At 32.6% G+C, this 27,131-nt stretch overlaps 1 protein-coding gene across 37 annotated transcripts in view; it reads right to left on the bottom strand.

Moving 5' to 3' along the window:
- RIMS2 (regulating synaptic membrane exocytosis 2) overlaps positions 1–27,131 on the bottom strand; it is a 637,809-nt gene that overhangs the window by 150,231 nt on the left and 460,447 nt on the right. For 15 of the 37 annotated variants that reach the window (XM_045561860.1, XM_045561865.1, XM_045561861.1 and 12 more), the window contains one exon: positions 7,700–7,800. The exons of the other annotated variants lie outside the window; for them this stretch is intronic. In XM_045561860.1, coding sequence (XP_045417816.1) covers positions 7,700–7,800 — 101 coding nt within the window. The remainder of the gene's footprint in view (positions 1–7,699; positions 7,801–27,131) is intronic. 37 annotated transcript variants of the gene reach the window in all.

A 27,131-nucleotide genomic window follows, 5' to 3' on the forward strand; every position in this document is an offset into this window, starting at 1 on the left:
AACTGAAGAGTCTTTAATAAAACTGCTCATATATCTCTATTTCTGTCATCAAGATGTCAGAAATTCTGCCGAGAATGTGGCTGCTACTGTAGTTAATTATAATGTGCATCAATAGCAAGAAACTATACTTCCAATAGCTCCTTCTCCCTTGATAATGTATTGATCACTCCTTCCTTTACTTATCTCATACAGGAAGAAATTATATTAATACATGCAGAAATTTTTTGGTTACTTTCAAATGCTAATTTGATGGATATATAATATAGATATATACATTTTATACATAAAATAAATGTGAAATTTACCCTTACAAAAATGAATAAAAAACTATAGAAGAGAGAAAACAGGACATAAAAGCTTTTAAAATATGATTTTATCCTTTTTCATTTTAATATACAACTGTCTTTTAATCAGGCTATAACAGCCATTTGTAATTTCATAAGTGGGACTGAAGTCTTTTTTAATTAGGCCTTAATAAGATTATCACTAACATCTCTTGCATTTCTAAAGCCATATTGTATACTGCTGCTCCTACTTGCCAGTTTAATAATCTATATTTTAAAATCTAACTTCATATTTCTTTATAAATACACTTAGAGAACTAATGCAGAATGATGTATAAAAAGTACACAGCAAGTGCCTAATAAAAGGCTTGGAGCCTGGCTGGCTTGGACAATCAGCTGAGACAGCTTAGAAGACTGTCGCCTGGTTTGGGTCCAGGAAGCAACCAAAAAGTGTGCAATACTTGATGAAATGTATCCTCAGCTGGCGGAGAGGTAGAAAATGTAAGAGGTGGTAGCAGCAGCCAGGACTCAGCACACTCTTTCAGAGCCCTGGAGGCAAGTCTGGCAGTAAGAGTGCTCCCATTTAATGTAAGTTGACTTTTTGCTCTGTATGCTCCCATATTAGCAGTTTTACTGATTTCCAGAGTTTCTCTTGATATTTTGCTATAGAACCTGAAGCTATCTGATTTCAGGGCCATGGGGAAATGAACATAATAATAGATAAATGTGACAAAGTAGAGTAGAAGTTTAGAGAAATGGTGTGTTTCATTGAAGAGATTCAGGTGAAGCCACTAACATTGCCTCTGGCATCTTCATCAGTAAGTGATAAGATTCCTGGCTTAGGGTGAAAACTATAAATAGGGGATCTTAATTCTGATTAAAAAACATGAAACCATTCTGCTAGATATCCGGTTAGACTAAATCTAGCAGGGATTTTTTGAAAATCTGAAATCTACCTCTGTTCATGAAACAGAAAATCTGAAATCTACCTCTGTTCATGAAACTCATTCCAAGGAAGGATGCTTAGCAACTTCCAATAAAACATCTTAATGTACTCCTTGAGGACCTTGTAGGGTAGCAATTGGGTTACTGACATAACTCCTTTTAGTATTCTCACTCTATTTATCAGATGATTCCACCTAACGCTGGCACAATGACATCTGTTTTATGTGAATACTAGGTTCTCTTGGTAGCTTGAGAAGTGATCCTGCAGCAGCTCTTCCTCTAGCAGGCACAAGGGCTCACTGGACCTTACTATGTTATTGGGCTGTGTTATATGCTACCAGCAAATCAAATCAACTTTTCTGCTTAAGAAAAAAATGTTTTCCCAAGCATTTTATTTCTATCACTGCTATAAAATTAAAACATTACCTCTCATTTTTCCACTTCTACATTATATCTACATTCATGTATTTTCATTAATCTTCTTAGTAGTTTGTACAAGGCCATCTAATTTACATTTTAAAATTTGCTTTTTATAAATTTAGTCTTTCAGTTTTCATATCCATTTATGTCATCACTATTAATGAGTAATTCTGTATAAACAACCATACCCATGCCTGTTAATCACTTCATCAAGGACCAGTCACCTTTAATGTCAAGCTTGATAACAAAATTTAAGTTCAGTAACTTGGTTTGTAATTTTTCATCACACACATGTTTCAGTCTCTTTTATTTTATTTTTATTTTTATTTTTTGAGGCAGGATCTTGCTCTCTTGACTAGGCTAAAGTGCAGTGCTGTGGTCATAGCTCATTGCAGCCTGGAAATTCTGGGCTCAAGCAATTCTCCTGCCTTAGCCTCCCAAGTAGCTGGGACTACAGGTGCATGCCACCATGCCTGGCTAATTTTTTAAAAGAATTTTTGTAGATATGAAGGTCTCGGTATGTTACCCAAGCTGGTCTTGAACTTCTGAGCTCAAGCAATCCTCCCACCTATGCCTCCTAAAATGCTTTTTTTATTTTTTAAATTTCTATATCACTTCAATATTTACAAATTCTTTCTCCCTGAATTTCATTTTTCCTTTTTGATCTCTGCTGCTTGAATCTATTGAGAATAAAGGTACATTCAATGCTATTTGGGATACACTAAAATCCTTTTCATTAGCTCAGTTATATCTTTACCATTTCTTTTTGGCCTTATTATATTCATTTCTGCTGCCTATCATTATTTATATTTGCTGTTGTTACCATAAAATACTAACTAATATTATCTGCATTATTTACTGAGCAGTTACTAGGTGCTAAACCATTTATATATATGTATATCATCTCATTTAATCCTCACACCACCCAATAAAATAGATATCAAACCCTGTTTAATTGATAAAGAAAGTGTGAATAAGAGGCTAAACCTACCCAATACACCCAGGTGGAGTTGGTTTGACTCCAAGCTGTGCCCTCATCTACCTCACTGTACTTATGCACTGCTGCCACATTCTAATGATTCTTGAGCCTTAAAATATTCTTGACTTGTAAACACCAAATTTTTAGACAGCCCATATGTGGTCAGTCCTAACCAGCCTCAACTTGTCTTTACTCCTCTGGTATACCTATTTCCCGTGTCTTAAAAGTCGATGTAAAACACTTAAGGCTAACATTGAATGTATTTTCTCAAGAAGTGTTGAGAAGAGAACAAATTCTAATAAGATGAAACAGTGTAGCTAACAGAGGCAATCTACTTGCCAAATATACTTATAACTGTGTGGAATATTTTCTATGGATACTGCCTATAATTCTATCAATTTTGGTTTTATTTGCACTTACAGGGACTTTCTAAAAAATGACACTGTGTTGTTATACATATTTTAATATAAACTATTAATAGCTTAATTGAATTGCTTTCCTCCTAATACGTCTTTGAGATTTATGAATGGGTGCTTAAAGGACTAGAAAGAAGCCTGGGGAAAGAAGGTGACAGGATGTAGGTGAAGTGCCTAGGGTCAGACATGCATAATGAATGGAGGAAAAACTTTCCTTTCCTTTCTTTTACTATGTTGTCCTCTGATTCCTAGAACATTAACTCAATCTATTAGATTATAGGTTAAAGGAATTATTTATTGTAGGCTTCTGGCCTACAGTTGAAAAGATCTGGACAACTCATGGGTTATATCGCTTCTTAATTCTTGAAAGGCAAATAAGAAAACAGAAAATTATGATATAAGAGCTATAATAGGAGTAAGAAATTTGTGTAATGATTTTGTGGGACCATTACCACAAAATGCTCTTTAAAAAGGACCATTGTTTCTACAGAGAAATAAGCTTTGAATTCTAATAAATACTGTACCAGTAAACTGTATAGTATTATCTGTTGAAATGTTCACTCTTCAAAAAAAATCTTCATAACAATATTGCTTTGAGGAACATTTAAAAATATTAAATATAGCTAATTTTAAAAATAAACAAGTTTAAATAAACATAAAATTCTACATATTAATTTTCATGTACAAATACATTGTTTAAATTTTAGTTAATAATTATGTCAATTTATGATTATATAACTCACGGAACAGTAGGTGACCTATGCCAAAGTATAATTTGCACCGCTAAATTTAATAGACAAATCACATTTTTCTGAGGAGAGAAAATTTGTTTTATATAAAAAGATGTAAGTTGATCCTTAAATTACTGCCAAGAATAGAATAGATGAATCACTTTCAATCTGGGATAAAAAGAGTGCAATTGGAATGAAAAAGTGCACTGAGTACATAGTTAAATTCTATTTTAAGGGAAACCCCCTGAGAAATCATCCACGGATTAACTAGGAATTATGTCTACATATTCCTTTTGCTGCTCTTATTAAAAATAGACTCTTGGCTTTCAAATTTTCTAGTATACTTAAAATATTCTTAGAAAGACAGTAACTTAGTAGGCATTTGCTCTATAGATGTTTTCAAAGTGAGTTACAAAAAAATATTTTTAATTTAATAAGAATTACAGCTATCAATACAGAAGTCTTGAGAAATTCAGGGAGATAATGCCATTTAAAATTTAGACTTTATAGATTAAAAAAAAAAAACCAGCTAGGCTACACTCAATTCGATTTCACACAGGACTTCGCAATAGCCTCACTGGAATTTCAGGAATATAGCTCAGAAGTATAGCATATGCTACAGGTCTGAGGCTTTGGATTTCATCTCATTTGTCTCAAATTTGAAAAAACTGTATTAGCTACAAATAATATTTTCCATGACTTAGTGGCTATGTGAACTTGGGTAGATTACTTAACTTTTCTATATTTTAGTTTCCTCATCTGTTAAATGATTTTTCTCAGGAATCAGATCTAATGTTAAAACACATTGCTTAAAAACAGGCTCTATAATTGGCACTTGTTAAACTAAGGAAGTAAAGAATGTAAATATAAGCTAAATATCCCTCATCAAAAAGAGAGGAATGGTGTTAAAAATTTTAATCTAAGGAACTATTAGCATGAAAATTAATAATAACTTCAATCTATATATGCCCTTAACTGAAGAAGATTCCTCTGTAATCTTTTTGACACATAAGAGAGTAAGATCAATCTAGAATGATGGGGAGATAGATGGTCCAGCAAAGACAGGAAATAATTTGAGGTGGTACAAAATAGGGTTGTTTTTTGGACCCTTTTAAAAAGTTGTACATTGATGATTTGATTATATTTTGGGTAATCTGGCTGCATAATCCTAATAATAGAAAACATAATGATAAGTATTTGATATTCAATGATAGTATTTGTTAGAAACTACGAGAGGTCTAATAAAGGTGCCAGATCATTTATTCTAAAAATAAAGTCTCCATTTTTTGATGACATCATTCACCTCTGGCTCCTAGCTAAAACTCTAATTGAGGAAGTCAATTCATTCAGTTACCTAAAAGTAAATTTTACAATCAGTTCACCTTAGAGCAGTAGTTCTCAAACTTTTGTCTACACTGGAATCTCCTGATAGATTTGTGAAACACAGGGACCGTCCAGAGCTTTGATTCCATAGGTATATAAGAGGCCCAGAGAATTGCATTTATAAAAGACTTCAGGTGATTGTGATGCTGACACTGCTGGTCTGGGACTATATTTTGAAAACCACTGCCTTGGAGAATACCTAGGAAATTATATTGCTTACTATAATCAATCTTTTACCAAGACTTAAATTTTTTCTCATCCTAAAATGATTGGTGTCAAATTTATAAAACTTTGAAGCTTTAAGCATTCATTTATTCATGAATTTGAAGTGAAATCAAAACTTGTTTTTTGAAAAAAAATATCCTAGCCATGCCTATAGTATTCTTTTGGTCCATCCTCCTGTAATAAATTTCTGTCAAGTATCCATAACAAGAATCATTGCTATTGCTTCTAGGAACTTGTTTTTATTGTATGAGCAATGTAAATCATACAATTGATTAAGTTTCCCTTTCTGCCTTTGCTGCTTGTTAGGAAGCTCAGAGTCAAAATATATGCCCCTCATGTAGCAAGTATTTAGGATCTCATGCAATGCATTTTGTTCACAAGATGAACTTTTGGAGTTATCTTGTTTTATCCAGTCTTTATTTTCTCCTGATACTCTTTTCTTCATTGATGATATTATTGAGAGTATTATAAGTATTTTTATAAATCACCTACATTCCCTCCTGAATTACAATATAATATATATATATAAACAAACAAATTTGTGTTATCTGTAGACATGTTTACAGAAATTTTAATATCCTATTTTATTAGGACTTCATGGCTTCATCTTTGGATTACATAAAATAAACAGATGGGAGATTAGAGCATAACAGATGTCACAAAAGTTTGGGTGTATCTATTTAGCCCAAGGCAGAAATACCAAAAAAAATATATATATATAGATATCACCCTGATTTCTAACTGAAATGGTTAGGGATGTATCTGAAATATTATGTCATCACAGAACTACTTTCTATGAAATTACTGTACCTATTTGAATCTATTCATATTCTCATTTTAGTGAAAAATTTCAAGGTGTTTAGAACCTAATGAATAAAGCCAAGGCTATTTTTATTTGTCTTAAATTTACTTCTCTCTGGCTTTAGGACTGTGACATTTCTAGTACACCAGAATTCTGTGATGAACAATCTTGTATTCATCCTATCAGTATTCATGTAACTTGGGGAAGAGATTTGTAATTTAGAGTAGATGCTGATGTAAGAATCTCTGCCTCCTCTAGGTTGTATTAGTGGAGAAGCTAGAACCTGGTGCTACCCGCTAAATATTCATACCCAACATAGTGATTAATGCTTTACTTAATAAGTTCTTGACATCACCAAGGAATGGAATATAATAGAGAGAAAATGAAGGTTAAGTATGTAAGGATAAAATAGACGTAAGTATATAAGAGTCCAAACTGCTTTTCTCTAATATACAGAGACCACAAATATTACGATTGTAATGATTAAATGACTAAGAAAGCACATAGTAGCTGAATGTTAATAGTAAATTTTGCTATTTTCATTCTTTTATTTAAATAGGTACATCAGAACAAAGTATTTTCATGATTTTGGCCACGAATAATACTTTGAACTTAAAAATCTCCTGAAAATATAAAGGTAATGAAGGACAAGACCAATGAAATAATACTCTTTACTTCCTACCTTGGTAGAACTCATATTTCAACTTATTTCCAAAAAGTAGTTCAAAAAGATTCATACTAAAAGACCTTTTGAACTCCTCACACCACCTCATGAGTATGTACAGATGCTCCTCAACTTATAATGGAGTTGCATCCCAATGAGTCCCTCGTAACTTGAAAATATCCTAAGTTGAAAATGCATTTAATACACTTAACATACCAAACATCATAGCTTAGCCTAGCCTGCATCAAACAGTCTCAGAACACTTAACATTAGCCTACAATTGGATGAAATCATCTAACACAAAGCTTATTTGGTAATAAAGTATTGAATAGATCATGTAATTTATTGAATACGTTGAAATGTGAAGTATGATTTCTACTGAATGTGTATTGCTTTTGTGCTATTCTAAAGTCAAAAATTCATAACTTGAAACATCACAAACCAAGGAACATTTGTATTTTGTTCTAATAATTCAGTAATAAACTAGGTTCAATTAAAATACTATAAATGGGAGAAATACCTATATGAAAGAAAGCTATAAGAAGATAATAGACATTCTTCCTAAACAATTTTGAGGGGTTTTGAGTTTTATAAAATGAAAAATTCTAAAAGATTTATCCTTCAGATCTTTAATCTCCTATATTATATAATGTTATGTTTTATTTTTAAGTAAGGCAAATTCTATTCCTAAGATCTGGTATATAAACACATTATAAATTTTAGCACTTAATAATATCATGGGGCCATTGCATTATATGTTTGTGTCTGACTAATCTGCATTTAGCAGTTTAAAAGAATCTGTTTCATATGATTAATTATTTTACAACTTGTAAAAAGAAAAATGTCTTGCCTTCGAATGGTAATCTTGTTCCAGTCTGGGATCTGATGCGGCTACCTGTTTGTATTTGTTAATTTTCATTTGGCGATTTCTCTCCTCTATATCCATAGCACCTATCGAGTAGAAAAAAACCCATAAAGTTAATGTTCAGTTCTTATTTTTGAGTCCTACTTACAGGATGTATAAAAGAAATGCTAGGCTGATATGTTACTTTCACTCAATGTAGTATGTACAAATTAAATGTCATATTATTTTTTAGATTTAAAGTATACAATTTGGTAAACAAAAGCATGATTATTAATTATGAAAAATAATTCTAAGCTGAATAAATGTAAACAAGTTTAAAGAAAAGACAACAAATCTTCACTAGACTGAAAACACTTTCTGGCACATGTATTATAAGTCCAGGAACATGTATTTGACAGCATAGAAATTTGATAATTGTAATATTGTCAGAGCTTTAACTTTTAATTAATCATGATTTGATTTATTTATTGGTAATAAAGTTGTCAGTGTCAAACATTGCATTTAGAAACTATTATCATAAAATTAGGCTATGTATTAAAGCAGTTTGCCCCAGCATACATCCAGTTATCAGAAACTTTTGAACTTGAATTTTCTAGAACTGGTATCAAGACAGAAGCTCTTGGAATAAAACTCCTGTTAACATACCATGCCAGTAAAGGCACAAAGTATTACTAAAATAAATTATAAAAAAAATTAGAATGTAAGGATGGAAGAAAGTGAGATGGTAAGCTTCTTATGAAATGAGATTAATGCCCTCTATAGGTACCACTTCAAAACACATCAATTATAGATACTAAAGGGTCTTTAACAACCTTGGTTAGAACAAGAACTAAATTCAGTTAGCAAATTCTAGCAAACATAAAAAAGCATTTTAAAAGTATACTGATGATTTTTATTAGAAGAGTTATATATAGGAAAACTCCATTTCTCATAAATATATATACTAAAAAATCTCAATCATATACTATTATATAAATTTATATACTGGGAAAAATAAGCTCAGTGGACTCAAGTGGGTATTCATAATAAAATGCCATCATGTAAATTCACAAGCAATGTGTATTTAGGTAGAAATGTAAACATACACATATATACCCCCTTAATATCATAACTTCAAAACTATAGTAAAAACATCTAGATAAAAGTGTGCCTATTAAAAATAGGTATTTTAATACTTACCTGATTTTTAAAATAGCTTAACGGAAAAGGGGACTGAAAATGTACCAGTATAAGTAGAAGTTACAGTATCCTCTCCTGAGCCAATGTTTTAATTTTTGATGTTTTAATTTTTAAATATTACTCTCTGAATTGCAAAAATCTCATTGTATATCAGATAATTCTGGTTAGGAACAAATTATAAATGAAAACTGGTTAATTAAAATAAGATAAAAAGGGAAGAAAGCATTTAAAAAAAAAGTAAGAAAATCTTGGATACAAGTACATATAAAGAGCTTACACTACATGACCTCTAAATATACCAGCGAATTTAAATCAACTATTCAATAAAGTGAGACAATTTGTTCCTTGTACTAGTCACATTTTAATAATAATTTAACTGACTCTGTGCCAAATTTTAAAGTGAGGAATATTCATATGTTAATATAAATTGAATGATATACAAAACCAGGTGAATGCCTCCATGATACAAATGTGAGATATAGTCAAGTATAAGTATCTATTAGTCTATTAAAACATAACTTTGGAATTGTTTGTACCTCAAGAGATATTCTTAGGTCAACAAGTTTATTTTCTCCAAAGGCAAGTGAACAACAACAAAAAAAATCAGCCCAGCATCAAAAAATATGTGTACTAATAGAATATTAGCTAAACTAAGTATTTGGAAAGTTTCTAAAAAGAGGTCATGTTGATATTACAGTAGCAAAATAGTATGTTAAATATGAATAGCACCAAGTGACAAGGAAGTTTGAACACGTATATAGATATATGGATATATATACGTAGAAACATATGCACTTTCTAATATTTAGACTACTGTCTGGATGACAACCTCCTTTGGAAGCTACATCAAATTCTTTCTGATTACCAGGTAGTAGTAATGTGATACACTGGTAGTAGTTGGCAAACTGTTTCTGTAAAGGGCCCAATAATAAATATAGTAGACTTTGTAGACGACATGCAAACTGTTACTCTGCCACAACTCTGCCACCATAGCATGAAAGCAACTGTAGACAATGCATATGCAAATAAGTGTGGCTGTGTTCCAATAAAACTTTATTTACAAAACAGGCAGCAGGTTGGATTTGGCTTTTGGCATATTGGTTTAATATTGCTTGTGAAAGTGCCTTTCTCTTTACTAATGCTGTAAAAATTATGTAGAATCAAATTTGTGTAACACAATTTATATTTAACAGATCATTGGGAAGTCTAAGGAAAATATTAATCTGTATTCGCTGTAAGCAAACAAAGATGCCAATAGAGTGAGATAACCATTTAAATATTAATAGGTTATCATTTAAATTACAATCTCTGATCTCCAACAAATCTCTCATCTCCAGACCCAATCAAATCTCATCATCGATAGACGGTCTCAAAATGGAAAAAATTCTGATTCAAGACTTAACTAATGAAATCTCAACGGATTAGTTTAGTCAACAAACTTGAGTAAATGTCCTTTTAACTTATAGCTTTAAATTCTTCTAGGAGAATAATCCTTGGGATAATAACCCAACAGGCCTCTCTTCAAAATTATGACACATAAGAAGTCAGATAATTTGAGTCTGACTCAAATGAAGTCATCTGACTCAAAAGGAATACCTTTTCTACATTTGTATAACCTGTTCCCATAAAGAAAAATTCTATAAAGAATGATATTGTTAGAGAAGAAAGTCTCACATTGATAAAGAGATCCATTATAGAGGATTCTTCACCAGCACATTGATTTTTCTTTGCCAGTCCTTTGCTCTATCTAAGGAAAACAACCCAAAAATAATATTTTGGTTTCAACCAAACTTAGTCTTTTTTCTTCCTTGGAATGGAAAACAACTTAGAAGAATCAATCAGTGCAAGTAGAAGCGCTGTTCATTGGTTGAGGAATGGACCACATAATTTCTAAACTTTTTTTCAATTCTGATATCCTATGCTGTACTCTATAAAAGGAAAATAAGTGAAAGTGACAAAGCAGATTTTTGTTCAATCTCCACTCTCTCTCTCCCCCTCTCTCTGATTCACATAAAAATTTACATATACTAGACCCTGAAAAACTTGCCGTAAAGAATAATCATTTGACAACTGAACACTCACCTTATTTCTCCACTCATTATCTGTTAATATCTTGCTGAAATAGTCTCAGAATTTTCAAAATAAAAATTTGGAAGGTAAACTTATCTAGGAATCTCTAAGATTCATGCTTTTATATGTGGTGCACTATGCTTATTATAGAAGACATCTTAGTGGTTTGATTTGATTTTGTAATTTGAGTATGCTTTAAAAATTACAGTCATTATATGTTTGAAATCAAATATCAAAGCATTTTCAAATTATAATAAAATTTGACTAAGAGGGTAGTGGGATAATCAGATTTCTTGGAAAAATACATTTACAACAAAAGTTTGCATATGTTTGTATCTATATATTAAAATGCAAATCTTGTAATGTATTAAACTAATATTCAAGTTATCTCAAATTCTATTTGGTATAAGGTAAATTATTAACTAAGTAAACTGAGAAAATATTATTTCCCATTTCATAAATTGTTTCATAAATACCTTGTTTCATAACTATCAGAGTTGATTTAAGTTATGCTGGAAATGGCCCTGTATTTTTTTGATATGTGTATATACACATCCTCTTGAATTTCATCAATTTTAATATTTCTACTTGATAAATGACATTTTTTTCAAAACTTACTGGCTTTCCCAATAATGCATTTAAATCATGCAAGGACTTTTTTTCTAGTTTAAAAATGTTGAGGCAGAGTACAAAGTGCATGTTCTGGAATTCATAAATACCTCAAAATATATGTGTTTTTCAAATTGGAAACTTGTGACCCATTGTCAGATACTGAATTTAAAAAATTCAGTATTTTGCTGAGGCTGATTTAAGATGTTTCCTAAAATCATACCACATATTCTGTACGCTATTTATTGTGACATAAGCCATTTAAGAGGTTTACTTGTTCTTAAAATAAAAACTAATTTTGTAGTTATTTTAAACTTAAAAAAAAACCTACTTTATCCTTTAAAAAAGTGCAAGTTTGTTTTCCAGTTAAATTTAAGAATTAAAGGTGTTTGTGCCAATATGAAGTTTTAATTAAGAGTGAAGTATTCCCAACCCCAAACTGTTTTCTGTTCAAACTTATCCACATAATTGATGATTTTTGTAGTGCAAATGTATATAGTAAAACCTAAGCAACCGTTGGCTTACTACCATCTAATTTAGTCATGTTCAACTATATCTTTGGATTAAAAATCTGCTTACATGCCATAGCAAAATTATCAATATGCCTTTAACTTTCAAAATAGCAACAAAGAAAATAAAATACCTAGGAATATATTTTACCAAGGAGGGGAAATACCTCTACAGGAGAACTATAAAACAGTGAGGAAGGAAATCACAAAGGATGTAAACAAATGGAAAAAAATATCATTTTCATGGATCTGAGGAATCAACATTGTTAAAATGTCTATACTACCCCAAAATGATTTACAGATTCAGTGCAATCCCACTAAAATACCAATGTCATTTTTTGCATATCTAGAAAAAATAATTCTGCACTTCGTATGGAACCAGAAAATACCCCAAATAGCCAAAGCAACCTTAAGCAAAAATAATAAACCAGGGGGCATCAATTTACCAGACTTCAAGCTATACTACAAGGTTATAGTAACCAAAACAGAATGATACTAGCACAAGAACAGAGACATAAACCAATGGAACAGAACTGAGAACCCAGATATAAAACCATCTGATTTTTGACAAAGTAGACAAAAACATAAAATGGGGAAAAGAATCCCTATTCAATAAATGGTGCTGGGAAAACTGGATAGCCACATGTAGAAGACTGACTAACAGGATCTGTACCTCTTCTCACTTACAAAAATTAATTCACAATGGATAACAGACTTTTAAACCTGAGGCATGAAACTGTAAGAATTCTAGAAGAAGAGTTTGGAAAAACTCTTATATCAGATATCAGCCTAGGCAAAGAATTTATGAAGACCCCAAAGGCATTCACAGCATCAACAAAAATAAATAAATGGGAGCTGATCAAATTAAAAAGCTTCTGCACAGCCAAGGAAACAACCAATAGAGCAAACTCGCAAGCTACAGAAAGGGAAAAAATATTCACATGCTACACACTGATAAAGGGCTAATAACCAGAATCACAAAAACTCAAGCAAATCAGCAAGAAAACATAAACAACCTCATTAAAAAGTGGGTAGAAGACATGAACAGAAGCTTTTAAAAAGATAGAATAATGGCCAATAAACATATGAAAAAATGCTCAACTTCTCTAACCATCAGGGAAATGCAAACCAAAACCACAATGAGATAATACCTAACTTCAGTGAGAATAGCTTTTATCAAAAAATCCCAAAACAACAGATGCTGGCATGGATGCGGAAAGAAAGGAACACTGACACACTGTTGGTGGGACTGCAAATTAGTTCAACCCTTATGGAAAGTAGTATGGAGATACCTCAAAGAACTAAAAGTAGACCTACCATTTGATCCAGCAATTCCATTCCTGGGTACTTACCCAAAGGAAAAAAAAGACATTTTATAAAAAAGATACTTGTACTCGAATGTTCATAGCAACACAATTCACAATAGCAAAGATGTGGAAACAACCCAAGTGCCCATCAATACATGAGTGGATTAATAAAATGTGGTCTATGTATACCATAGAGTATTATTCAGCCACTAAAAAAATGGGGAACTAATATCTTTTTTAACAACCTGGATGGAACTGGAGACCATCTTCCTAAGTGAAGTATCCCAAGAATGGAACAACCACCACCACATGTATTTACTATTAAAATGGAACTAAATGATCAATACTCATGTATACATATGGTAGTAAAATTCCACAGAAATTCCGCAGGTAGGTGGGAGGAGGAGAGAATGGGTTAATTCACACTTAACAGGTACAATGCACCATTATCTGGGTGATGATCACACTTAAAACTTCGACTCAAACTGTACAAAAGTAATTCATGTAACCAAAATGTTTGTATCCCCATAATATTCTGAAATAAAAAATATACATAACTTATGGCATTGTGTAACATTTGAAATGGAAGAATATTAATTTGATTTTGTTTATAATGTATTTGTTTAAAAATGATCTTTCCTTTGCTCCCAGTAATACAGGACATCTGAACTCCATATGTGCTTACATGAAAATGGAATGAAATGAAAAATAAATGCTCTATGAACTTACAGAATTGTTGTACTACCTTGAGGCTCACAGTTATGAGCATTAGTCTTTTAAACTAGGTTGTCAACATTGACAATCTATTTTAGATATTTAGGTTACCTGTTACTGTGTGTATTTGTCTGGTGTGTCTCCATGGACTCCCTGCCATATTCCTTGACTAATACTTCAGGGAAGATGCCACAGACAAATTTCACAGGCTCTTTTCCCTATAGTAAAAACAAAACTGATATTTGAACTATTTTGGGAAATAAGTTAATTAGGAAGAATCTAGTAATCTAAGGAAATAGTGTGTGTTTGTTTTTGGCATCTAAATTCAGTGAACCAACTAACCAAAATTTTGTTATTCAGAGGGCTTGGATTTTTGCATCATTTAGGTTTTGACATTAAACATCAGGATGCATTTGGCCTATGGGGAAAGATCAGGGTTTTCTGCCTACGGAGTACAGTGGAGGTAACCACCACAGAGTTGATGGGGCCTTGCAACTGCCCAGATTTTGGGTGATGGGGATATTTATGATACAATTAAAGAAAATCTCCTATGATAAGATTAAATAAAATCTTTAAAAAGAGCACTTTTTTAAAAGATAAGAAGAGACAAGACTTGGGTTCAAGTCTTGGCTTCAAAAGCCCTCAACTATAAATATGTCATTTTGCTTTTCTGGGCACAAAATTCTTCATCTGTAAAATAAATAGTTAACCAGATACTTTTTTTTTTTTTTTTTTGAGATAGGGTATCACTCTGTTGCCTGGGCTAGAGTGCACTGGCAGCATCATAACTCATTGCAACCTCCAACCCTTGGGTTCAAGCAATCCTCCTGCCTCAGCCTTCCCAGTAGCTGAGACTACAGGCACATGCTATATAGCACCTGGCTAATTTTCGTATTTTTTGTACAGACGAGGTCTTGCTATGTTACTGAGGCTCAGATACTCTTTATGATTCCATCTGATATATAATCCCTTCACTGGCTGATTTTGAAGTCAAATGATGTTTAAGTGTTTGTTGTTTTATATTATCATACCTATTTCATAAATATAGATAATGTAAAGTGCTCTAGAAACTTTTAATCTGTTTGCACTGGTATTGCATTCATTAAAGTTCCCTTTACAAACAGTGTGTGTGTGTGTGTATTTGTGTGTGTGTGTGTGTACAGAAGCAGAGAGGAATGGAATAAAGGAAGAAGTGAAGGAAGGAGAGAAACAAGGAAAGAGGGAGGGAGAGAGAAAACATGAGCTAGAGCCTGGGAGAGACACAGACAGTTACACAGAGACATGGACTACATTAAAAAGTTCATTAAACCTGGAACTTTGCTCAGGAAAAAGAATCATAAGGGTGATCTAATCTAGAAGGATCTGTTAGGCTAAAATGCAATTGTTTCACTATATACACTTTTTTCCTGATGTACAGTGAAGTGTTTAAGAGAAAATTACTTTCTAATAGCAGTTATTTTTAACTTGTTAGTCACAATTCCTGTATGTCTGAAAAACAAGATATATTTTAGAGGGTAAACTAAATTTTAAAATGGATGTCCCTCAGAGAAGGAACATAATGGTTATTATAAAAATTGCTTTGAAGAAAAAGTACAATAACCATTGATAAAAGATATAAACATGAGTCAATTTCACTGGATTAGTAAACTATTCCCCATTTGTGTTATGCACTTCAGAATATTCTACCTTTTACCTTATGGCTAAATACCTACATTGAGAGAAATATAATTCACAGAGTAGCAATATCATTACCCTATATAAATGTCTTATCCCCATCTTATTGTGTTTTGACATGACATAATTATCAATACCACTGTATTCCACAACTGGGACATAATTAATGTATACATAAGTTATATTACAATTGCATCCACTATAATGCATATCACAAGATTGTGTGGAAAGTTGAAAGGAACTTAATAAGGAAATTTAAAAATGCATCTTTACATTTATGTTTACTTAGAAATAGAGTTTAAACACACTTAGAATTGTTGACAGTGTTAATTTAAAAATGACACAAAAGTAATAATACCCATAATATAAAAACAAAGATCAGGCCCATGCTGGAAAGGAGATCCATACGATCTTTCTTACGTACACCAGAAAGTCATGTAGTGAATATTCCTTGTGCTATGATCACTTATCTAAGTGCTCACATGATATTAAAATTGAAATCTCTGCAACTCAACTTTTATTTAGCCTTATTATTAATACTTTAAATTCTTATTTAAAAATTGTTGTGGCATCAAACACATAATGAGCTTTTGAAATTTATAATTAGTCAGACATTTTGCTCAGGAAAGTGTGTTTAATTAAAGTCTGTAGATTGTTTTCCTATCCAAAGAATTTTAAGCAACCTACAAAAATTAGCCTTGTACAGAAAATGAAATGATAATAGTGATTATCAAAATGTTTGCCCTAAGTTATGAAACTAAAAATAAAAACCTAAACACAGTAACTCCCCTTGAATTCAATTCTTGTGGTATTTGCTGTTGTTTATACTGATTAATCTATACTTTTCATTTCAGCATTTCTAAGACTCCTGTGAGACATACGAAAATCTATAAATGTAATTAACCACATAAATAGAAGCAAAAATAAAGACCATATGATCCTCTCAATAGATGCAGAAAAAGCATTTGACAAAATTCAACACCCTTTTATGATAAAAACACTTAACAACATAGGCATAAATGGGACCTACCTAAAAATAATACAAGCCATATATGACAAACCCACAGCCAACATCATACTGAATGGGGAAAAATTGAAAGCATTCCCACTCAGAACTGGAACCAGACAAGGCTGCCCACTGTCCCCATTACTTTTCAACATTGTATTGGAAGTCCTTGCGAGAGCTATCAGACAAGAGAGCAGAATCAAAGGTGTCCAAATAGGGACAGAAGAGATCAAACTCTCACTCTTCGCTGATGATATGATGTTGTATCTCGAAAACCCCAAGGACTCAACCAAGAGACTCCTGGAATTAATTAACGAATTCAGTAATGTCTCAGGTTACAAAGTCAATACACACAAATCAGAGGCATTCATATATGCCAATACCATTCAATTGGAGAACCAAATTAAGGACTCAATACCTTTCAAAATAGCAACAAAGAAAATAAAATATCTAGGAATATATTTAACTAAAGAGGTAAAGGACCTCTATAAAGAGAACTATGAAACGCTAAGGAAGGAAATTGCAGAACACGTAAATAAGTGGAAATCCATACCATGCTCATGGATTGGAAGAATTAACATCGTTAAAATGTCTATACTACCCAAAGTAATCTATAGATTCAATGCAATTCCTATTAAATTACCAACATCATTTTTCACAGATTTAGAAAAAATAATTATACACTTTGTATGGAAACAGAGAAGACCCCGTATAGCAAAAGCAATCTTAAGCAATAAAAACAAAATGGGAGGTATTGATTTGCCAGACTTCAAACTATACTACAAAGCTGTGGTGCTTAAAACTGCTTGGTATTGGCACAAGGGCAGGGACACAGACCAGTGGAACAGAACAGAAAACCCAAATATAAAACCATCCTCATATAATCATCTAATCTTTGACAAAATAGACAAAAACATACTCTGGGGACAAGAGTCCCTATTCAATAAATGGTGCTGGGAAAACTGGATAGCCACATGTAGAAGACTGAAACAGGACCCACAGATTTCACCTCTCACAAAAATCAAATCACGGTGGATAACAGATTTAAACCTTAAATGGGAAACGATTAGAATTCTAGAAGAAAATGTAGGAAAGACTCTCACAGACGTTGGTCTAGGCAAAGAATTTATGAAGAAAACCCCTAAGGCAATCGCAGCAACAACAAAAATAAACGAATGGGACCTGATTAAATTAAAAAGCTTCTGCACAGCCAAAGAAACAGTCACGAAAATAAACAGACAGCCTACAGAATGGGAAAAAATTTTCGCATACTACACATCAGATAAAAGACTGATAACAAGAATCTATTTAGAACTCAGGAAAATCAGCAAGAAAAAATCAAACAATCCTATCAAAAAAATGGGCAAAGGACATGAATAGAAATTTTTCAAAAGAAGACATAAGAATGGCCAAAAAACGTATCAAAAAATGCTCAACATCCCTAATCATCAGGGAAATGCAAATCAAAACCACAATGAGATACCACTTAACTCCGGTGAGAATGGCCTTTATCAAAAAATCCCAAAACAACACGTGTTGGCGTGGATGCGGAGAGACAGGAACACTCATACACTGCTGGTGGGAATGCAAACTAGTGCAACCCCTATGGAAAGCAATATGGAGATACCTTAAACAGATTCAAGTAGACCTACCATTTGATCCAGCAATTCCATTATTGGGCATATACCCAGAAGAACAAAAGTCATTCTTTAACAAAGACACCTGTACCCAAATGTTTATAGCAGCACAATTCACAATCGCAAAGATGTGGAAACAACCCAAGTGCCCATCAATCCACGAATGCATTAGTAAACTGTGGTATATGTATACCATGGAGTACTACTCAGCTATAAGAAATAACGATGATACGACATCTCTTTGGTTCTCCTGGAGAGAGCTGGAACCCATTATACTAAGTGAAGTATCCAAAGAATGGAAAAACAAGCATCACATGTACTCACCAGAAAACTGGTTTCCCTGATCATCACCTAAATGTACATCAGGGAAGGATACCAATTGGATATCAGACTGGGATGGGGGGGTGGGGGGAGGGGATGGGTGTATGCCTACATGACGAGTGCGTTGCGCACCCTCTGGGGAATGGTCATGCTTGAGGGTGCAGACCCGGGGAGGTGGGGGGGGGGAGGGGATCGAGGTATGAATACATGGCGAGTGCCAGGCGCACTGTCTGGAGAGTGGGAGCGGACGCGCTTGGGACTCTGACTCGGGGGGATGGGCGGGACAGGGACAATGTGTATGACCTGAACTTATGTACCCCCATGATGAGCTGAAATAAAAAAAAAATAAAATAAAATAAAATAAATAAAAAAAATAAAAATAAAAACCTAAACACAGTAACTCCCCTTGAATTCAATTCTTGTGGTATTTGCTGTTGTTTATACTGATTAATCTATACTTTTCATTTCAGCATTTCTAAGACTCCTGTGAGACCTTACTTATAAACTGAATTTACAGTATATTAACTATGGCATTAAAATGATAATATAAAATATTTTTGAGAGTAGTAAAGATATCTTTCACCTTCCAAGTCAGGCAGACAAATAGGCAGATGAAGAATGAGAAATAATTCACAGTAGAACCCTATTATAATATGTATATTCTTAAAAGGATCCAAACACATGTGATCATGTCCCCAAAACCATAATGAAAGTGTGAAATAATGAACCTAGTTTTGTTCCTCCTTCAAGAAGAGCAGAATCATAAAGGGATTCCTATACATAGAGAGGAGTGAAATAAATAGGACAAAATTACTAAATGGAAAATAAATCAGTTTTAGATATGCTATTTCACTTTATATTTTCAATGCTGTTGTAGGATATTTAAATTTCCTTTAGGCTAATATTGTGTTGCAAACAACAGGCATGTCAAATAAAGGGATTAAACTGTGCCTGGAAAATTAAACTGAGAAAACTTGTAGAGAGAAATAAAATTTTTGATACTTAAATTAAGGAAACATTACTAAAATAAATTAAATTATGATTATATATTACAAATGTGGTATAAGCTTCCAATGCAAGAATAAATAAGAAAGGATTTGTAATAGTAATTTCCTCCCTATATGCATGGTGATCATCCTAGAAAATAATTATATACTTGGGTTATGAATTGAGATAAAATAAGTAAAGTTTATGTAGCAATAGTATAATTAAAAGAAACAAATTTTAATTATATCATTTTATCCATGTCATCTAAATAAATATTTTACAGTGATATTTAATATTAACATTTTTATTTTAAATTTTTTTAGATATTAACATTTTTAATCAAAGTAGGATTACCATTAAGTTGAAATAATTATTTTCAATGAGAAAAGGAAATAGATATATGGATTTTAAATAGCACTCATGCTTCAACAACAAATTGTCTTTCTTTTTCCAAAGATGCTGCTGATGACTGTTATTGGTCAAGGGTACAAGAATGACCCCACAGAGTAACTAATGTCATGTAGTATAACATTCCCTCAGAATTCAAAGGAATGTATTCTAAATGTTCCACACGTAGAGAAATCTCATAAAACGTTCCTGTTCAATACTGAGAATAAAGAGGAATAAAAGTTAGATAGGGTCATTCTCAGAGCAAAAATGATGAGGATTAGATAAAGAGACATCAGAATAGACTAGCTTAAACTAGAAACTGGACTGAATTTTAACCTTTCAAATGCCACTATGCCAATACTAGTTACATTGAGGATCCTAAATATAATTGCAAACTAGAGTTTAATGGAGTTGGTCTCCATTAAATCTCCCTTTCTGAATTCCCCTCTTCTTGTTCTCCTCTTCTCAGCCCTCTAGTATTGTTCTGCCTTAATATTCTCTGCACAAGGTCCTCCTCCTTGGCGTTAACACTTTTACATCCTTCATCTTGTCATAGTAAAGTTTCCATTTCCGATGGTTAACGACATGGGTTCTGGCACAAAACCAGATTGTTTTAGTTTAAATTCCAGCTTCAAATGGGTTGGGTAAGTCATTTAACTGATCCGTACCTCAATTTTTCAATCTGTAAACTAGAAATAAAAATAGTACCTACATAGAATGATAACTTCAATTATGGATTAAAACAATCTATAGTAAGGTGACTTACTTATCCAAAATGTTGACTGAATTTTAAAAGAGTTTATTAACCCAAAGAAATCTTTGATTGAGAAAATGCAGAGTAAAAATTGGTTTTGATCACTGGGTTGTTGTTCCTTTACTCTAAACTAAAACACTCCCAATTCCCTTGTCATAACTAAATCTTATACTGAATTTTCCAGGAGTAAAATCTGTGGAATTAAAAAATATGGAATTAACAACTTGACCATCAATTATTCATCACTATTGCAAGTTTTTTAAGTGGAACCTATTGTATTTAGTATAAAAACAATGAGCTTTTACATGACTCGAGCATTTGGGTTCTTTCAAGTGAGGTTATATATCGAGTCAAACGCAACATGTTGTTTGGTTACTCCTGGTTCATTTATTAAGAACTCCCTGCCCTTGGAGCTCTCTTATTTAATGGTGATTTTACTTAAGGAAAAACCTCATCATTGAATACTGTAGCTGACGTGATACCGCAACACATCTCTCAAAGTTTACTAGAAAAATCTTATTTGCCAAATAGAGTGATCCCTCTTTAGCACCATTCTACTGGACCTCACTGCAACATTTGATAAAATTATTACACTATTCTTGCTATTTTCTCCTTCAACTGTTTGGCCCTGTACTTTTCTGACTTTCTTTTTAGTTCATTCTTTATCAGACTACTTTCTCAGCCCATTTTTCAAATGTACGCATTTTCCTAAAGTCTTATTAGCTTTCTCTTTTCATTCTACCCCTGAATGATTTTTACCTAATTCGTAGTTTGACCTGTCATTTCTATTCTGAAGGTTCTGACCTTCAGATCCTACCTTTCCTGTAAGCTCTAAGACTCACATTTCCAGTTGTCTCCTAGCCATCTCCAAGTGGACACCCCAACAGGACATAAAACTCAGCTTGCCCAAAACAATTTAAAATTACATTTCATATCTGTCCTTTTCCCTATAATCATTACCAATAAATATCTAGAATATCCAGAATCTTTTTTTTTTTTTCGGTTAACTGTCTTGCCTGTTCTTGGAACTGTCTGAGAGCCCTAAATACCTTTCTTTCCCTTCTTTAATATCTTGCCCACTATTCTATATTCAAAGTCCCTTCTTTGTTTTCCAGCTTGTCCTCTCTTCTTTTTCATTCTGTGTTCTGAAGCTATAGGCTCACCCCATTCATTACTATTCCCCACCGAAATCCCATCTTGGGAGGGAATCTTGGCTCTTAATTGCTTGGGATGTGTTAGATTAAGTAAATTATTTTCCTATTAACATATATTTAGAACTATTTGAGTAATATATAAAAATCCATTTTAATTGTGTATATTTTCAATAATTTTTAAAGTCAGACTTATTGAGGTATAATTTACATAAAGTAAAATTCACACAACTTAGGTAACAATTTCTATGACATTTGAAAAATGTATTTAGTCATGCAACTTCACCACAATCAAGATAAAGATTATTCCTTTCACTCTGAGAAGTTCCCCGATGCTGCTCCCTTGTCAATCCTTTCCCCACTAGACCAGGTAACCACTGATCACACTTACGTCTAGCATTTTCTTTTTCTTCAGTGATGTTTTAACTAAAATTTTACTAGCTTGAGGCACAGAAAATGAAATGTAACAAAGCTGTAGAAATGACATAGTTAAAAATCTTGAGTTCTAGAATTTAGTATTACTGGTCTCTATACAATTAAGTTTTTAACAATAATTATACTTTGTATATGTCAGGTATTGTGCTAAGAGCTTTTATGTTACTTATTCACCACAACTATATGTTCTAGGACTTATTTTTTTTCTCAATTTTACTTACTAGAAAATTTGAAAAAGGTCATATAACTAGTAGGTTGTAGAGACTGATGTCTTTCTCCAAAACTCATGATCTGAATATTTAGTCATGAAATGACTCTTCTTTCTTCCTCTCCCTCTCCCTCTCTTTCTCCTGCTCTCTTACACAGTCAACTTTTATGTTATTCTTTTCTTTTTCCAGCATTTTCCTTTCCTTACAACACTCTCCCCCCTTTGTTTCTGAGCTGCTTCTCATTTTGCTTTGGCCAATTTTTGTTTTTCAATAATGTTTCAACTTATTTCCCTATCAGCCCAACTTCAGACTAGATCATAGTCTTTCTTTAATCTTTTTAGAGATTCCTTCTGATTCTCACTCCTTTATTCTGAACAGTACTGTCAACTTCCTTCATACTTTCCATGAGCTATAGTTTAAAACTATATTCTCCTCATCAGTTATGCCACATAATCAATTAATCCAATTCATTTTACTCAATATCATTTTGCTTTCCATTATGCTTTGCCCTTCTTATTATTAGTTCGCTTTCTCACCTTCACTCTCACATCCCACACTTGATTACAAATGACTTATTACACATATACTCTTTTATTTCAATGCAAACAATTTAACAAATATATTTTAATCATAAATTAACTACCACCCAGTGTTACACTTTATTCATTCATCTCCCTGCAAAACTTAAGTTTTTAAAACTCTCATCTTTCACTGACAAATAACTTTTCACAAAAAACTTCATAGATTAAATTATTCACCTGTTCTGAACTTTAATTGCCCTTACTTTATATTCTGCTTATTGGTCTTAATTATATATGTATCTTCTGGCTTCTTCACATAGGTAGTTTCTTCTCAATCTTATGGTTTAGTTCAAATATCACCTTCACAGATAAGACTTCCTGGATTATTCCATCTAAAATATCTCCTTTCCCACCCAAATCCCACTAGGTTACATAAGAAAAAAATTTTTTTTGAGACAGAGTTTCACTCTGTCTCCCCAGCCAGAGTGCAGTGACATCATTATAGCTCACTGCAACCTCACTGTCCTAGGCTTAAGTGACTCTCCTGCCTCAGCCTCCTGAGCAGCTAGGACTACACGCTTACACCACCACATCCAGCTAATTTTTTCTATCTTTGGTAGAGATGGGGTCTCGCTTTTGCTCAGGCTGGTCTCAAACTTCTAACCTCAAGGAATCCTCCTGCCTCATCCTCCCAGAGTGCTAGGATACAGGCATGATCTACCACGCCCAGCCAAGAATTTTAAATCGTATCACTTACAACTATCTAAACTTATCTTGTTTAGGGACTATTTCCCCTCTCAAGAATGTAATTTCTATGAAGGGTGAGATCTTGTATGTCTTTGTCACTGTTAAGTCTTTAGCACTTAATATAAGGTCTGATAAATATATACTTAGTAGATATTTGTTGAACAAATGAATTTTTAGAATGTGAAATACCTTTAGAGCACCAAAATAAGAATTTCAGAAATGATAAATAACTTCTTTTATGTAGGCTAATTATATTATATCATAGGTTAATGTGCCATATGATAACTGGGAAATAATTTGAGTCTAGCATAGTCAAATTTGCTGGTTATTTGCTTATAAGGAGATTTTAATAGTCTCTGTATTGGATTTTTATTCCTATATTAACAAAGCTCATACTTTCACTATTAACACATTAAATATATAATTGACTATAATTCTGAACATAAATGTATATTTTGGCATTAGAAAATATTAAAAGAAAGAATTTGAATAGTTTGAAAAATTCATGATTTGTATTAATAATATATTTTTGGCTACCTGCTAGACACTTCTATGTGTCTAGAAATGAAAATTTCTCTAATCTTTCACATAACCCTTCAATTCTAAATGAGAAAAACGGTAGCCCACAGTTTTCCTTTTTGACATTTATTTGCTTGCTTTTGAAATGAAGAATTTTTCATTTTGGCTAGTCATTTATTTTTATTCTTCTATTGATTAAAAGTATGCACACTTGTGCACGTACATGCAAATTATCAACCTTCAATCCTCCTTTTTAGCAAAGAGAAAACTGGGACTGGGAAAAATCAAGAAACTTGTCTGAGATCACACAGGCCTTCAAATTTTATACTTTACTGCTATACCAACATGCCTCTAAATAGGGCAACAGAGAATAAAACATTACTTTTTTATTGTTCTTAAAAGGAAGTATTTTTTTTAAATTAAAATTAAGTAATTAGATTTGCTTCTAATGTTACAGATGAACAACTTAAGTGGTCAATAAAGACAGTCCAATGCTCAGTTCTACTCTTAAATTTTCTTTTTTAGTTTTAAACAATCTCAGAAATGAGAATTATCCAAAGTCCTTACTAATTCATTGTTTACAGATTACTGATGTATTAAATTTAGAGTCAAAATCCTATTGCAAACCCTGCTTTAGCTAATAACAAACATAAATCATAAGACTAAGTATATTTGTTAAGTGATGATAATTAATACCTACTGTTCTATGATTATCTACTATGGATAAAACTTTGTAATAAGTTCTTTACAGATACTACTTTCAATTTCTTTCAAATCTCAAAAGAAATAGAAGTGTTTCTAGTTTGTATGGGAATTTTTTTTGAGACAAGGTCTCACTCTGTATCCTGGGCTACAGTACAACGGCATCATCGTAGCTCACTGCAACCCCTGAGCAGCTGGGACTACAGTGCATGCCACCATGCCCAGCTAATTTTTCCATTTTTTTTGTAGAGACAGGGTCTCACTCTTGCTCAGGCTGGTCTCCAACTCCCGCCCTCAAGAGATCCACCTGCCTCGGCCTCTCAAAGCACTAGGATTCAGGTGTCAGCCTCAATAAATGTTTTCATTTAAAATATGTGTATAGTAATAACTTGTTTAGCCATTGCCCCATTATTTAACATTCATGGTAATATCTTTTTTATTGCTACAGATAATGATGTAGTGAACTTTTTGTACATACCTTTTTATTTGAATCTTTATTTCTACCATGTCAAAATCTGTGAACATTTTTAAGGTTCTTGATTTATTTTGCGAAAGTACTTTACAGAAAGGCTATCTATCCTAAATTATACTGCTACTCTACTATCACACTGTCACCATGGTTTTTTAAATAACTGAAATATAGTATCTCATTTAAAATAATATTCATTTATTTTGTTATGATTGAAATAAATGTTTTTCATATATTTACTTACCACTGTATTTCTTGTTTAGGGAAATATCTGTACATAGCTTTTGGTATCTTTTGTCTATTTTTCTCCTAGAGTTTTACAGAATATACCATTTATTTAAAAAGTTATTCAGGTATTAAGGTTTTTAATACCTTGTCTAAGTTGCAGCAAAAGTATTCCCAGTTTGCTGCATGCCTTTTAATTTATCCATGATGATTTTGTTATTCTAATGTTTATACTGCCAAATTGTAGTCAGGGCTCTCTCTCTTTTTAAATTTATTTAATTGCTTTTATTTTTAGGAAGGCTTTCTTTTTTCTCAGAAATGATCTTTTATGCTTTCATTAAAATATAATTAACCCTTACTCCAGCTGGAGTTCAGTGACATTAATGAGAAGTGTTACACAACCAGCCTAAAGTCATGTTTCTAAGCAGAACCTGGATTAAAATTTACACCAGTCTGTTAAGTTGTCTCTGACCTGTTGTCTTCACTTCTTGCCAAAGGAAAATGTTTATGGCAGCACAATTCACTGTAGCAAGGATATGGAAACAACCCAAGTGCCTGTCAATCCATGAATGCATTAATAAAATATAGCATAGGTATACAATGGGATATACTCAATTATAAAAAATGAAAGTGATCTAGCACCTTTTATATTTTCCTGGATAGAGCTTGAGCCCATCCTCTGAAGTGAGGTATTACAAGAATGGAAGAATAGGCACCACATATACTCGCTATCAAATTGGCACTGACTAATCAACACTAAGGTGCTCACACAGTAGTAATCTTTGGGGGTTGGAGTGGGTAAACTCACAACTAATGGACGTGGTGAGCGTTGTAGTGGGGGGAGGGGGGAAGGGCACGCCTCAAATCAGGATTTGGATGTGGCAAAGTCATAACATGTAACCAAAATGTTTGTACCCCCATAATATCCTTAAATAAAAAAAAAATTTACACCAATCTGATTTCAATGCTCTTTCTAACACAACCCAACTCTTTTGCCTCAAAAATTATAAACCTCAAGAATACAGGTGTAGTCTTGATGCATCGGCTTGTATGATAGTTATCTCCTAAACTGGCAGCCACAAATTAGTATATTTCTAATGCATATAACATAAAAAACTCTAAATCATCTAAATCATAGAAAGAACGCCTACACATCAAAATGCACGGACTTCAATACAGTTAATTCAAAATAAAAATTGTTTTAATGTATTTTCATAAAATAATAAAATAATGGCTTCACTTATATAGTGCTCACTCTGTACTAGACAGTTTTTAGGTGTTT

Source organism: Lemur catta, chromosome 9 (genome assembly GCF_020740605.2).
Source record: "Lemur catta isolate mLemCat1 chromosome 9, mLemCat1.pri, whole genome shotgun sequence".
NCBI lineage: Eukaryota > Metazoa > Chordata > Mammalia > Primates > Lemuridae > Lemur > Lemur catta.